The 13,005-nt window shown below is 32.0% G+C and overlaps 2 protein-coding genes across 4 annotated transcripts; one reads left to right on the top strand and one right to left on the bottom strand.

Annotated features, from left to right (window-relative positions):
• Positions 1-645: 645 nt before the first annotated feature.
• On the top strand, positions 646-5,827 carry LOC128233650 (uncharacterized). Of its 2 annotated transcripts, none has more exons than XM_052947432.1 (5): positions 646-690; positions 1,783-2,088; positions 4,584-4,626; positions 4,779-4,834; positions 5,323-5,827. In XM_052947432.1, the coding sequence occupies exons 2-5, from the start codon at positions 1,797-1,799 to the stop codon at positions 5,448-5,450; spliced, it is 519 nt and encodes a 172-aa protein (XP_052803392.1). In that variant the 5' UTR covers positions 646-690; positions 1,783-1,796; the 3' UTR covers positions 5,451-5,827. The 2 variants fall into 2 exon arrangements, with proteins under 2 accessions (XP_052803392.1, XP_052803391.1); XM_052947431.1 differs by lacking the exon at positions 646-690 and adding an exon at positions 691-795.
• Positions 5,828-8,631: 2,804 nt separating this feature from the next.
• On the bottom strand, positions 8,632-11,430 carry LOC128236239 (uncharacterized). 2 transcript variants are annotated; one of them, XM_052951119.1, is made up of 3 exons: positions 10,883-11,430; positions 10,327-10,464; positions 8,632-9,176 (listed from the first exon to the last, which is right to left on the bottom strand). In XM_052951119.1, the coding sequence occupies exons 1-3, from the start codon at positions 11,031-11,033 to the stop codon at positions 8,962-8,964; spliced, it is 504 nt and encodes a 167-aa protein (XP_052807079.1). In that variant the 5' UTR covers positions 11,034-11,430; the 3' UTR covers positions 8,632-8,961. The 2 variants fall into 2 exon arrangements, with proteins under 2 accessions (XP_052807079.1, XP_052807080.1); XM_052951120.1 differs by having other exon boundaries at positions 10,901-11,430.
• Between the last annotated feature and the right edge of the window lie 1,575 nt (positions 11,431-13,005).

Raw genomic sequence — 13,005 nt, 5'->3', positions numbered from 1 at the left:
AAATAAATTACCAAATTTCCTCACTCTTGAATCAACATGAAAGCTTCGAAATATATATTGATGTGATATTAGTCCAAAATGAGAAGGAGTTTATATAATTTCCGTCTTGTGGAAAAACAGATATTGCGAATATCATCATCATCATCATCATCATCAACATCATCATCATTATCCTCCTCTTCCTCCTAATCATCATAATAATAATAATAATAATAATCATCATCATCATCATCATCATCATCATCATCATCATCATTATTATTATTATTATTATTATTATTATTATTATTATTATTATTATTATGCAGCCAATAGGCAAATGTAGAAATGAGAAATATATCCGCAACTATTTTTCTTGCCGAATAAATCTATTAAGAGGCTTAACAAATACGTCTTATCCACTGTATGGGGCATGTATTTCATGTACTGTGTTGTACAAGGCGATTTTCAATTTAAGTGAATCTTTATCAATAGCGACAGTGTTTATTCTTCATAGAAAACAATACATTTCCCTGTGGCGTGATACGGTAAAACTAGTTACAGATATGTATACCTGTATAGCGTCACAAATATGCATACCCGATAATAGTGAATTAGTGAGGAAGTAAAATGTCTACTGTTTGTTTAAATCAAATGCCATTAGGCCTGCATTTATGAACTTCAAATAGATATATCAACTTAAACGTTCAGGTATAATATCCCTGTTCAACGCTAGGAAGTATGTTTATTACATTATAAAACGAGACATGAGGACATTTATGTGTTTGTGCTTCTTGACACTTCTCAAGACATATGGTTAGTCGTATTTGAATTTTACGGTAAACAATTGGTTAGAATGAATCATGTTTTCATGGTTTTTCATCATTTGCATTTATTCCAGTAATAATATATTCACCATTTACTTAAATCATTTGAAATATCTGAACGCTTCAGACTTAAACATATGTGTAACTATCAAAGTACCGAATCCGCCTTTAAAATGAGAATTATTTAATATAGTTATTCCAATTAAATAGGCCTTTGAACTACTTAAGTGATTTATCTAGATAATTTGAGAATAGGTGTAACTTGAAGCTTAACCTGGTAACAATTACGTATAATTGCGAGCTCATGGTGAATGGATCATAGTTTGAATATAATAATAATTTGTTTTGAAACATTTTTACGCTATATAGACTACCTTTGGTTAGCAATTTCTATTTTATATGATCTTTCTCTCATCAAGGAAAGCCATGGAATAGTCCAGGTGCCAAAAAAACAAATATGTTCCACTATTCGATACCCTAATTAGGAGCTTCTAACTCATAATTATGACTAACTCTCTCCCGATTACGAATGTCTATCTCCTTAGTAGGATTTACTCTCTCCAATGCACGACTAACTATCTCCTAAAGAGGTGAAACTAATTCATTATCATGACTTACTAATCCTCATAAGGAGATACCCATTGTTTTGCTTAGTGACTTGCATATTCGCATTTATACTATTTTGTTATTTTTTTGTCGTCTAGTATTAGCATAAATCATAAAAAGTATCATTATAAGATTATATATATGTTTCATAATGAGCGGAATGACCCATGATAAAACACACGGATTTTAATTGATCTAGGCGTTGTTTGTATGTATTATAGCATATTTTGTCGAGCATGATTTTAATGATGATATGAACGTTGTAAACTTAAACGCTGCTCAGCAAACTGTGGTATATGCATAATATAGGAAAACGAGGTGAGATACTAAAGCTGATTTACACTAAACTATGCATTTCTTATATTTACAGCAGCACAAATTCACATGTCTGCCAATGTGTTTGTGAACGAAAACGATTCTGTACCAGTCACCTGTAATACCACAGAACCTGCATTTATTGTAGAATTTTACATCAGCAACTTGAAATATGCGACAATATTTCCAAAGAGCGATTGTAAAGTCCTCTATGCTAATGTAACCTGCATATGCGAAAGCATTACAGTTATAACTTGCATGACATTGATCCTGAAAAGAAACGACCATGGAAACAATGTAACATTTCTTGCTCAATATGGAAGTAGGAGCGTTATATCGTCCGTCGTTATACACGTGATAGGTATGTTTTGTCTGATTTTTTTATTTGATTTTTAGCCAATTACAAGACAATATTATCACACATAGTTGGTGGCCAGATTTTCAAAATGTCTTGATAAAAAGAAACATTATAGCATTATAGCAAGATAGCATGCCCTAGTAATTACTACGTTCCAAGAAATATACGAGAGACCACACCATCATTATGAGGAAAATTAGGGTATAGAGAGTAAACATTTAAAAAGGCTCAGTATACTTAGTGAGAAAAGAAAGTAAAGCTTTTTTATGATTGTTTTGTTTTCATGGAATATTTTAGTCTATGAGCGGTTTATTTTTATTTGAGGTTATGACATCATTAAAAAAAGATGGGACAACGCATAGGGCACGATGGTATTTTCATGTATTTATTTTATTAACTTCCTTTGTCTTTTTCAAATCCGAATGAAACATCTTTCAAACAAAACAAATGGAACGATTAGTTTGCTCAGCGTCACCATGTATCAATTTATTCGTATTCGAAATAATAATGATGCTCAATGTAATACAGCAATAACTACCACCTTCAAAATTTTCATTTAAAATAATTTCGAAATAACAAAACTGTATTTAGTCTGGGTTGCAAGGTTGAAAAATAAGGAAATGTATTGCATCCCTCAGCTAAACAAACTATTTGTATATCATTTTGATGTTTTAAATTTGCAGATTATGAAAGTGAGTTTGGCCACTTGGTGGCTCTAACGAAAAGGAAATATGCAAGATTGCCACCATTAATGACCATTAATGGCTATTTCAGTAAAAGTACTGTTCAAACATGGCTATTTTCATAAAACAACTAAGAAGGAATATTTACGTAGTTATTACTTCTCTCGTTATATTCATTTCAGGCTTAAGTATGAACAAAATAAATCAAAATTTGATTAATCCTCATAACTATTCTTCTTTTATAATTTGTTTATGTTTAGTTTGTGAAACAAAATGTGGCAGGTTTGTAAAGTGTATGTTCTTTCACTTAAAATAAATTTTGGTTATAACTCTTTTTTTTGAAAACGCCAAGTTCATACTAAACCAGCATGCCAAAGGTGATCGCACGATCACTTTCCTGTAATAGTCTTATGGCAAACTATGCTAGTGTTACACTTAAAGGTTTATCTACATGCATTGTACATGCATGGCATGTATTTAATTTATACACATCTGTCCACATATTAATCTTACCTCTCTCATGTTAAGTTCAAGCTCAATAATGGAAATTTCAAAGTCATGATTTGAAAAATACCCCTAAAATGTTTTTTTTCCTGTTTACTTTTTATCAATCTCAAATAACAGATAGGTTGCGTCGAAAAGCGTTGACAGAATTGTACATTATGTTCTCTCATTTAGAACAATGCTTTAAGGTACATTTTGTTTTTCAAACGCCAATGCGAAGGTTTTATACCATTTCAGCGTGCCAATTTATGGTGATCGCACGATTGCTATTGTTGTACGAGACTAATTGCAAATTGTGCTGGTGTTAAAATAAAAAAAGTATGTATATCCTAATGCATGGCATGTATCTATTCATAATGTGCTGTATATTGACATATTTACTGATCTCTTCAATGTCACTGTCAGTTCAAGGTCAAAATATACTAAAACAGAAACAGTTGAGATTGTTTTCTGTTTTCGTTTTTTTAACAATGTATTTTGTATCACTGTTCAGTTACTTTAAGTTAACACATCCATCATTAGGATGTAAATATATATTACGATATTAACATCGAGATTATTTCTAAGTTTAACTGATAATGATTAACTACCATAATGACGCTACATCTATGTCATAATATATTAAAGAGTGGTAATAAAACAAAATTTAACTATGATTATATAGCAACTTTATTTGTTAAATAGCATATTACCGATATCAAAAAAGCGCAAGGTGAAAACTTTAAGACTATTCAAACTTAAAATTTCGTAGCTTTAAATTTAAATTTTACCAATAGCTTTTTTGATTTATTGATTTAAGGACGACTTGCCTTAAGTGTTGTTTTTTTTAAATATGTAATGGAAACAACTATTTATGTGCCAGTAACTATTAACCAAGACCTCAAAACCTTGAAGATGTTTGTTATTTTACCATGAAACTTAGTACTATGAATATACGTGCAGTATATCCTATCACTCAGGTTTATCAATTGAAATGTAATGTTTTTCTACGTTGTCATTAATGTTGACATTAGTGATTGATTATTCTTGAAAATTGAACACTTAAACCATTACTGTGAAGCACTGGCTCTGTGGCACTTTTCATCATATGATTTAACAGTTGCAATAAGACCGAGACTGATGTTTTCAAAAAAGGTCTTCTTGAATTCTTTTTCTGTTTTTTATTCATCTTACACATATTTATGATATACACTTAAAGAATTGTTCACAACACAAACTGCTAAAAGGTTCTCAATACAGCATATTTAATCCTTTATCTCTCAACATAAGCTATTTGTTAAGCCACCTATCGTGTTAGTTACTATATTTCAGACATGAATCAATCCAACAGCAATGTTTCACAAGAGCATGCACGGTAATGTATAATTTAAATTATACAGCCTTGTCTTTTTATCATTTTTATGTGTTGAAATTGTATTTATCCTTTACAAATTTGACTGCAAGGGTCTTCATTAATAGCGTTTTTGGCTCAGACCATTAATTAGACCTTACATACATATATTTTAGATACGAAGACCTAAACATGTTGAGGTGCACACCAAATGGCGAATATACAGATTTGGGTAGGTATAGATAATTATAACAGTTCGAAAATATGCATGAAACTGGAACCATGCATCTTAATATGGTTTCATTCGTATTACAGAAACATGACTCGTATTATGAACTTTGTTTGTGGATTGTTTAAATGGGATATTTTTTTGCATAAGATATGTATTATAAAATGTTGTCGCTTGCCATTCAGCCAATGAGCACTTAACATGTCTGCAGTTTCTTTTATTGGCCTACGTGAAATATTCGATTCTTTTATATGGCAATTACGCTATACTCAATGTTTCATTAATAAATATAAGTCATATCGAGTTAATATATAATAATCACATTGTCACTCCCTTGGAATGAATTGGTTCAATTGGTAAAAATATATATAATATGAATAAAAATCTTTACTTAAATGCAGCAAAAAAATGGTTAACATAAACAGTCATTCAAATTATTATTCGAGTATACAGTGCCCCCTATATAAATATAATTATGATTTATATTACAGGGTTCAACACAAAAGACAACATCAAAGAAAGGACTTCTTCATCTGAAAACAATCAATATGAAAATCTGACACTTAACTCGACGAAAAGAAATGAACAGGAGTTAGCTCTCTATACAATTGACGTTTAAATCGAGAATAATACCAGTGCATGACTAAGTACTGATCAAATGCAATTGTATTGTTTATTTATAAAATTCCTCTTCTTGTTTGTGTCTATATAGTCGTTTGGCTTCTAGATAGTTTTAAAATATGATGACAAAGTTTACGAGTATTGGTTACGGTGGTGAGAACTTTCTTTGACCATCATTTTCAATCAGCATTCACTTTTTGCATGTATTTTGAGGTTGATGAAAATGTAAGCATTATTATCATCATACCTTTTTCTGTTATACAATTGTAATATTTTACTTATTATAAAGCAGAATAATTAAATTTTATTGAAACGAATTTAAAGTAAAAATCAAATGAAATTTCCGATTAGATAAAATGTCGTGTTGTTTCTAATCAAAATGTCTAATTATATACAAGAATTGATAATAATGTATATAAGATTTGATTTGGCATAAGAAAATTGCATTGAAATAAAGAAAATACAAAAAAAACTGATAGTAACTGTGATATTTATTGGTCATAATTATATAGTATATAATAGAAATTAATAAAACGATGGTCCTTCTAAAAACTCAAGAGACAGCTACAATCAATAAACTTAATCGCATTATCGTTTCCCTATTATGTACAAAATTGTGTTCTGCCCTTGTTATAAGTTAAATGCACGGTTGAATCATGTATCAAAAAGCATTTCTAGTATGATATATCTTCTCCGAAAACATGTTTTAATACAATGAATCATGTACAATGTACCTTACTTTAGAAAATAAACACGCTGTTTAAGCATTTGAATTTCTTCATCAATCTGGAAATGAAAGATTCAGATTGAAACATATTTATGAAGTAACGTAAACATATTGGTTCTTGTTACATGATAAGTTTAATTTACATTATTTATCACGTGACATAATCACTTTTAATCAATTAATTGCATATTAAGCATATAAATGAAAGAGAAAATTAAAAACATATGCATGATTAATAACAATACCAAAAGAAGTTGGACTGCTGCGTTCTTCATCCAACAAGGAACAATTTAAATCCATTTCTATTATTGCACTACATTGTTAACAATATAAGAAGGTATAACAAATGTTTCATGAATAAATTTACACAACCGTAGGGGAACATTTGTATTAACTGTTTGTAAAATTTCAATGAATTTGACAACACTTGGCTTTACATAGTAGGTTTTCGAAAGATACAGTTTCCGAATATTTTCATATGCTTTACAAATACAGACAAAATGATGCTCATCTTCCAAATCACCAGAACCACATATTAAACAATTATCAAAATTTATTATATCATTGCCTATCGGCCAGTTTCAATACGTAAAGGGTGTGAAGATAACTTTAATTTTGTAAAAGCAATGCAGTATGCTTTCGGTACATTGTCCAAATAAACATAAAATTCAAATATATGTTTTAACTCTATATACATGAATAAAACAGGGCTAATCTGTACAGAGTTAAACCATGTTTGTTTGAACTGGTCTATCAATCTTTGTTTTTATAATACATGGAAGTAGTTTACATTCAAGCCATTTGGGTTATACCAATTATCATTGAAACCTGCATTATCTAATAAAGTCTTTACACTTGATGCCCAATTACTTTTACCTCTTGCCACATCAACCAACATACTTTCATATAAACGCTGAATAATAGTATTATTACTTTCTGATATTTTACACCAAAACTTGATAATTCTAACATATCTATTAATATACAATGGGTATCTACCTAGCTCGCCATACACAGCAGCTGTACAAGTTGAGGTTTAAACATGAAATATTGTTTTACAGAATTTCAAATGTATACGTTCTATTTCCTCATTTTTGTACTAAAACCCCATAACTTACATCCATAATTTAATATTGAAACAAAAAAAAAAGAATCGCATAATTGACAAATAGTACTTGGCTTAAGTAAAAAAGGTTTGACATTCACTTACAGAGCATTTAATGCCTTTAGACCTTTACCAGCTAAAGTGCTTTGATTTTGTATGAAACTTCCGGTGTAATTGAATACAGTGCCTCAGTAATTAAAATTATCTACAACTTCTAAAGGTTTATCTCCATATAGCCAGTTCTCAGTAACTTTAACATTGCCTCTTTTTTAAAATGATTTTAGAAAAGCAACTTACAAGAGTAATACCCCGATAATTATTCACATCACTAGGGTCATTTTCCTTAAAAAGTAGATCGGAAATAACCGGTAGCCAAAATACCCTTTAAAATAATATCAACTGAATGGGAAGCCAAAATATCACTCGATGCAATAAAATATTCATTAATCAGCTTGTCACCTGAAAAGGCTTTATTTTTCTTTAATTGTTCTGCGATGGTCTCAATTTCCCGTACAGTAATTGGAAACTCTAATTCTTCAAAATAGCAATCATTGTCATCAAAGTTATGGCTATTACAAAAATCTTCAGTATAAACATAATCTGCGTTACCCATATTATCTTTCAAATTAGAAAAATATTATATATAAAATTGTTCAACAGAAATATCATTATTAATAGACTTCTTTTTACTAAAAAGGTTCTAAAAGTATTTTGGCTATTGATGCCGAAGACGTTCAATACTTCTCATTTTATTTAGTAAACCATGTACTTACTTATGTTTTGGGTTATTACCGTCCCCCTTTCTAAGTCCCATTTCGAAATGTTTTGGTCAGAAAATCAAATCCCTTCCGCAATCACAATTCTAAATTCGTGATTACTCCTGTTTAATTCATTGTACAGTTCAGAAAGAAGACACAAATTTGAACTGTTATAACTTTATTGTCATTGCATCATTTTCTACGACGTATTCAGATTTATGAAGGTACAAATTGGACCAAAATATTATAATGTTCATTAAGAAGTAAAATGGTAAATTATACATTAATGCCATCTTTACGTAGAAAACAGGAATGCACTGGATTTCAAATGGTCGTATATTTCCAATGATGTTAATTTCTCTATAAAAGGGTCAGAATGTATTGTAAAAACGTATAATTTACAAAGCATATATTTTCCCTTTTTTCAAAACAAATGTCATTTCAACTCTTCTAGTTTGTCCTGATGTATAGTTTCAAAGTTTATCATACTCTTTCCAAAAGCAAGCCAACCGTCCGGTGTTATGATAATACTTTTAATATTGCATCAATCACTTATGATACCATTTAAAGTGTTGTGTTTTATCTTCCCTGAAAATGTCAATTATTATCTGCTTTAAAAATGTGAACATGTAAAACGGACGATGATGATGATGATGATGATGATGATGATGATGATGATGATGCAAAAATATTAATGAACAATAAATCACTTTCAATCTTTTAATGGCGACTAAAATTTCTTCAAGACTGCCACATTATTGACCAATATACTTTACTGAATACTGTTTTATACCGCCTTTAAGCATAGTTTCACGAATAATATGTCAAAAAACAGAAAACAGTCTTTTAAATGTTATTTTGTCTGTAACATAGTCATACATTTCCAGTAATATTTAAACGCTATGTTCACATGTATATTTTACATATGTGTTTCTAGTGGATTGAGTGAAGCATGAACGAGATTAGCTGGCGGCAGTTCCCTCTTAGACAAGATAAATACAAAAGCATATGTAATGGCAATGCCCCACGCAAGAATACAGGCACGTATACAAAACGAAGAGCCATTGCCGCCGCGTAATCCCAAATGTGACGTCGCCTCAGAAAATATTAAGTACCCAGCCAGCATGAAAATACCTGAAAAATAAGTACACCATCTAAGATGTGAATGCTCGTAAATACTCAGTTTTTTATTAGACATGTACTTTTCAATATACAGTTTTCAAGGAAAACCTGCTTTTACAAAACTACTGGGTAATGATTGTATATTTGTAAAATATGATAATTTATACCAAGCTGTGACATCTGCGATATGTCTGCATTTATCGTAATTTTGTTAACATACTAATTCCTTGTGCGCGGTAGGTATTAGCCCATAGCCAGCATGTTTTATTGGAGAAAGATTCAATGAAAGACATGCATGTTCTAGTATATGTTTAGCACTACTAAATCACTTAACGTTTCACACACCATTCTCATTTTATACAGCCATTGGTTATGACGTTAGATGTTTTGAAGTAAGATTCATAAAGGGGCTGATCACGGATTCGACGTTAGAGTGTGCGTAACTTAGGGTCGTAACCTTTTGACTTGCACCCATTCTAAAGTATAGACATAAAGTAATGTTTAAAGTGTTGACATGGGGGCTGGGGTACAATTTCTTATCCGAAACGGTGCATTTTTCATATTACCTTTTTCCCTATATTAAATTACAAGTAAAGTTGGACTATTTTAGGGGTGGGTGCCCCCCCCCCCCCCCCCTGGATCCGCTGGTGTCATAGACAGCCATGCATATATCATGTCCTTATTTCACTATCCGTTTAGCACTACATTGCAAATAAAATGTCAATACAACATTGATTGGAAGCATTTATTTTCACTTTTCATGTACAATCAAGCTTGCCATATCATCTAATCATTTGTAAGAACGTTAGATGTTAATGCTTTATTACCCCATATAATTCTGGTATCATTTGATAGAAGGTTACTTGCTAATTAATACTGCGTAAAATTAATGACCAAAACACAGTATAAAGTTACTGTAGTTTGTGTTTTTGTTCTTTCTTTCAACTGAATATGCTATGAAATTTACCATTTTCAATCAGTCATGTTGAACCAAAGCCTGTTTGTAATGTTTGTTACTTTATATGTTTGTATATTCCTTCATTCATATCAAACGCTATCCGATGGTGCGCAAGTAAGATGAGGTCACCGGATAATAAAATCCCTATAGTAATACATGGAGTGCCTTGATGTAAATGCTATAAACCGTCAAGATCGTTGCTACCTGAGACGACAGCCAGGCCAATGGTTATGAAGAGGAACACTTTGATGTTTTTCTTGACAAAGATACTAGCCGTCACGGTGGTACCGATCGTAGCAAACAGGCCCAGAAACATCATGGCTCGGGTGGGCTTTACCCAACCTGCCAGTAAACGAAGACTCTTAATGAAGTTACATGTACTCGCTTTTGGACGTTTAATGAGTTCCATTGAAAGAGTTTTGCTTGAATGGAGTCATTTATCAAGTAAACCGCTCATGTTCGGACATTTAAGAAATGTGGATAACTTAATGTAATATGTTCCTGTTAAACATTTTAGAAATGAATGTATATTCTGAAAAATAAACTTTTTATTGGCTTTTAGGTAAAGCGGTTCGTTCAGATATAGAAACTGAGAATCGATTTTGTTTAGTGATAACCAGAATTTCTTCATATATTTCTATTATAAAATAAGTGACGAGATATTGTAGCATATTTTTTTTAAACGAACTTCTATTTGATTAGTCTCTTTTAAATGGATGTTTATGCTTAGCAAAAATTTAATAAACTTTCATTTGCTTACTTGGCATATCTGACCAACCTGTCCAAAGTCCTACCCTGGGGAAGGGTGAATGGTCGATCCAGTCGTCCAAAATGAGAGCAAGATAACAAAACAGCACATTAATACACGCTTCTCCTACACCAACAATACCTAGAAACCACTTTAATTCCATGTATAAAACAAATAACGGTAAAATCCAAATGAGATACGATACACCGTTCAAATGCCGGAAGTGTGTGTAGTACTCGTAATCTTACAGGAAGCTTAATAGTTGCACCATAATTGAGTTGCTGTTAGTTTGTTGATTTGCTAGATTTTCCGCCATATGGTTTAAATTTTAAAACGTGAATGTCGAAAGCAAATTACGACAAAGTTTCAATTTAAGTTAGTGACATTTTATATTCAGTTTTAATATGGTTTGTAAGGAAAGCTTTAAATGATTTTTATAAATTATTTATTTAGTTTTAATATGGTTTGTAAAGAAAGTAAGTTTTAAATGAAATAAAGTTTATTTTTAAAGCATTAAGAATGTATCAATATCACCCATTACAAAGCAATAAATGCATGGTCCTAACAACTTTCATTCGAATGTCAACCTGCTTAAAATATCTAGGAAATAACTAGGAAGTTATCCATTAGATTCCTGCTGCCTGATTTCACTTTATGATAAACACACGGATACCTGCCTAATGAAAACAATGGAGGAACTTAAAGAAACCTGAGACATTATATTTATAGTTTATTTTCATAAGGGGGAACAACTGAATTTAGTATAAGTGTCAATTTTAGGACAGATTGTTGGCCTTAGTACGCTATGCAGTGCCTTTGGATCAAGATTTGTCCTACTTTAGTTCTTTTGTTTGATGTATTCGCACACCGTCACAGTTTAAAGTTACCAGGTGGTTACATTACGCATCAAGCTGATATTTTTATGCATGTTATTTGTATTCAATATTTTATTCATTCATTTATTATTTCATGTAAACTAATTGGCCAGTTGCAGTAAGTCTGTGTTATAGGTGCTCGAGTAAAACAAAGACAAAATACATGTATAATGACAGGATATTGCACTCAAACAGGAACCATAAATGGAAGAGCCCCACATGTTAATGTCTTCTACGGGACAGTTCCTGTACCGTCGACATCATCGGAGATTAATTTGTTTTAGAGCACTCGACAGTTATTGGTGTACTGACATTTAATAAATGTTTCACTAAGTCAGTTTTGCGCTGGTATTTGAAAAATTGCGTACATGAGAATAAATACGGTCTAAAGGATAGTGCAGCAGCAGTCGTCACCGGTGTCTGAGCTACGCTGCTTTGAGGTGGCAGGTTGGTTGTACGTAACGGCTGGCCATTGCTGAGGTGCCGCTCCTCGCTAGGGGACCTGCAAACGCTTGCATAGGCGCGGTCCAGTAGTTCAAAACCCATAGGTGTCTGTATACCATGATCTTTGAAACTGCGCGTTGTTGTCAACCTATAAGGATACTGTTTGTCACCAACAGGTTGTGGCGGACCGCACTGATCTCGAAAAACGCTATGTAGCTTTCCCATCACATGGCATTGTCCTTAAGTACAAAACACGATTCATGGCACGAATAACGCACCCCTTTAAACGGACGTTTTCCCTCTTTGATTTCATAGTCATTAACGTTCAACTGCTAAACACGTTTGTCTACAAACAGTAAACCGAAAATCTTTTTAAGCTGACACAAGCATACATCTTAAGAAGAAAGGAGGTGGACATGAATGCTTCATATAGGCTCGTGTTTGATTATTATTACCAACCATAAACAAGGTACCTGAATCATGACCTTGTCGTCAAGCTCGTCAGGTGAGAGGAGAAAGCAAAGAGACACGAGGGCGTCCGCCGCTACAGATACAAGCTCAGTAGCAAAATATTTAAACATAAACCCGGTTTAGTGGCACTGGGAAAATGCCAAAGACATAGAACACAATATCACAGACAAGAAACATAGAAGAACAGCACAAAACTCCACAAACAGCACAATGCATACATACTATATACTTATATATAAAAAAAACTAAGTATGTTAACAAGAATTGTTAGGTACCGCATTGGAACGGTCAGTAAATGTAAATTTACTGGGGGTTTAATCCAGTTTATGTGCACAAACCTCACTC

This window comes from Mya arenaria, chromosome 5, assembly GCF_026914265.1.
Source record: "Mya arenaria isolate MELC-2E11 chromosome 5, ASM2691426v1".
NCBI lineage: Eukaryota > Metazoa > Mollusca > Bivalvia > Myida > Myidae > Mya > Mya arenaria.
Note: the sequence above shows the minus strand (reverse complement) of the source record. Positions and strands in the feature narration are given on the sequence as shown.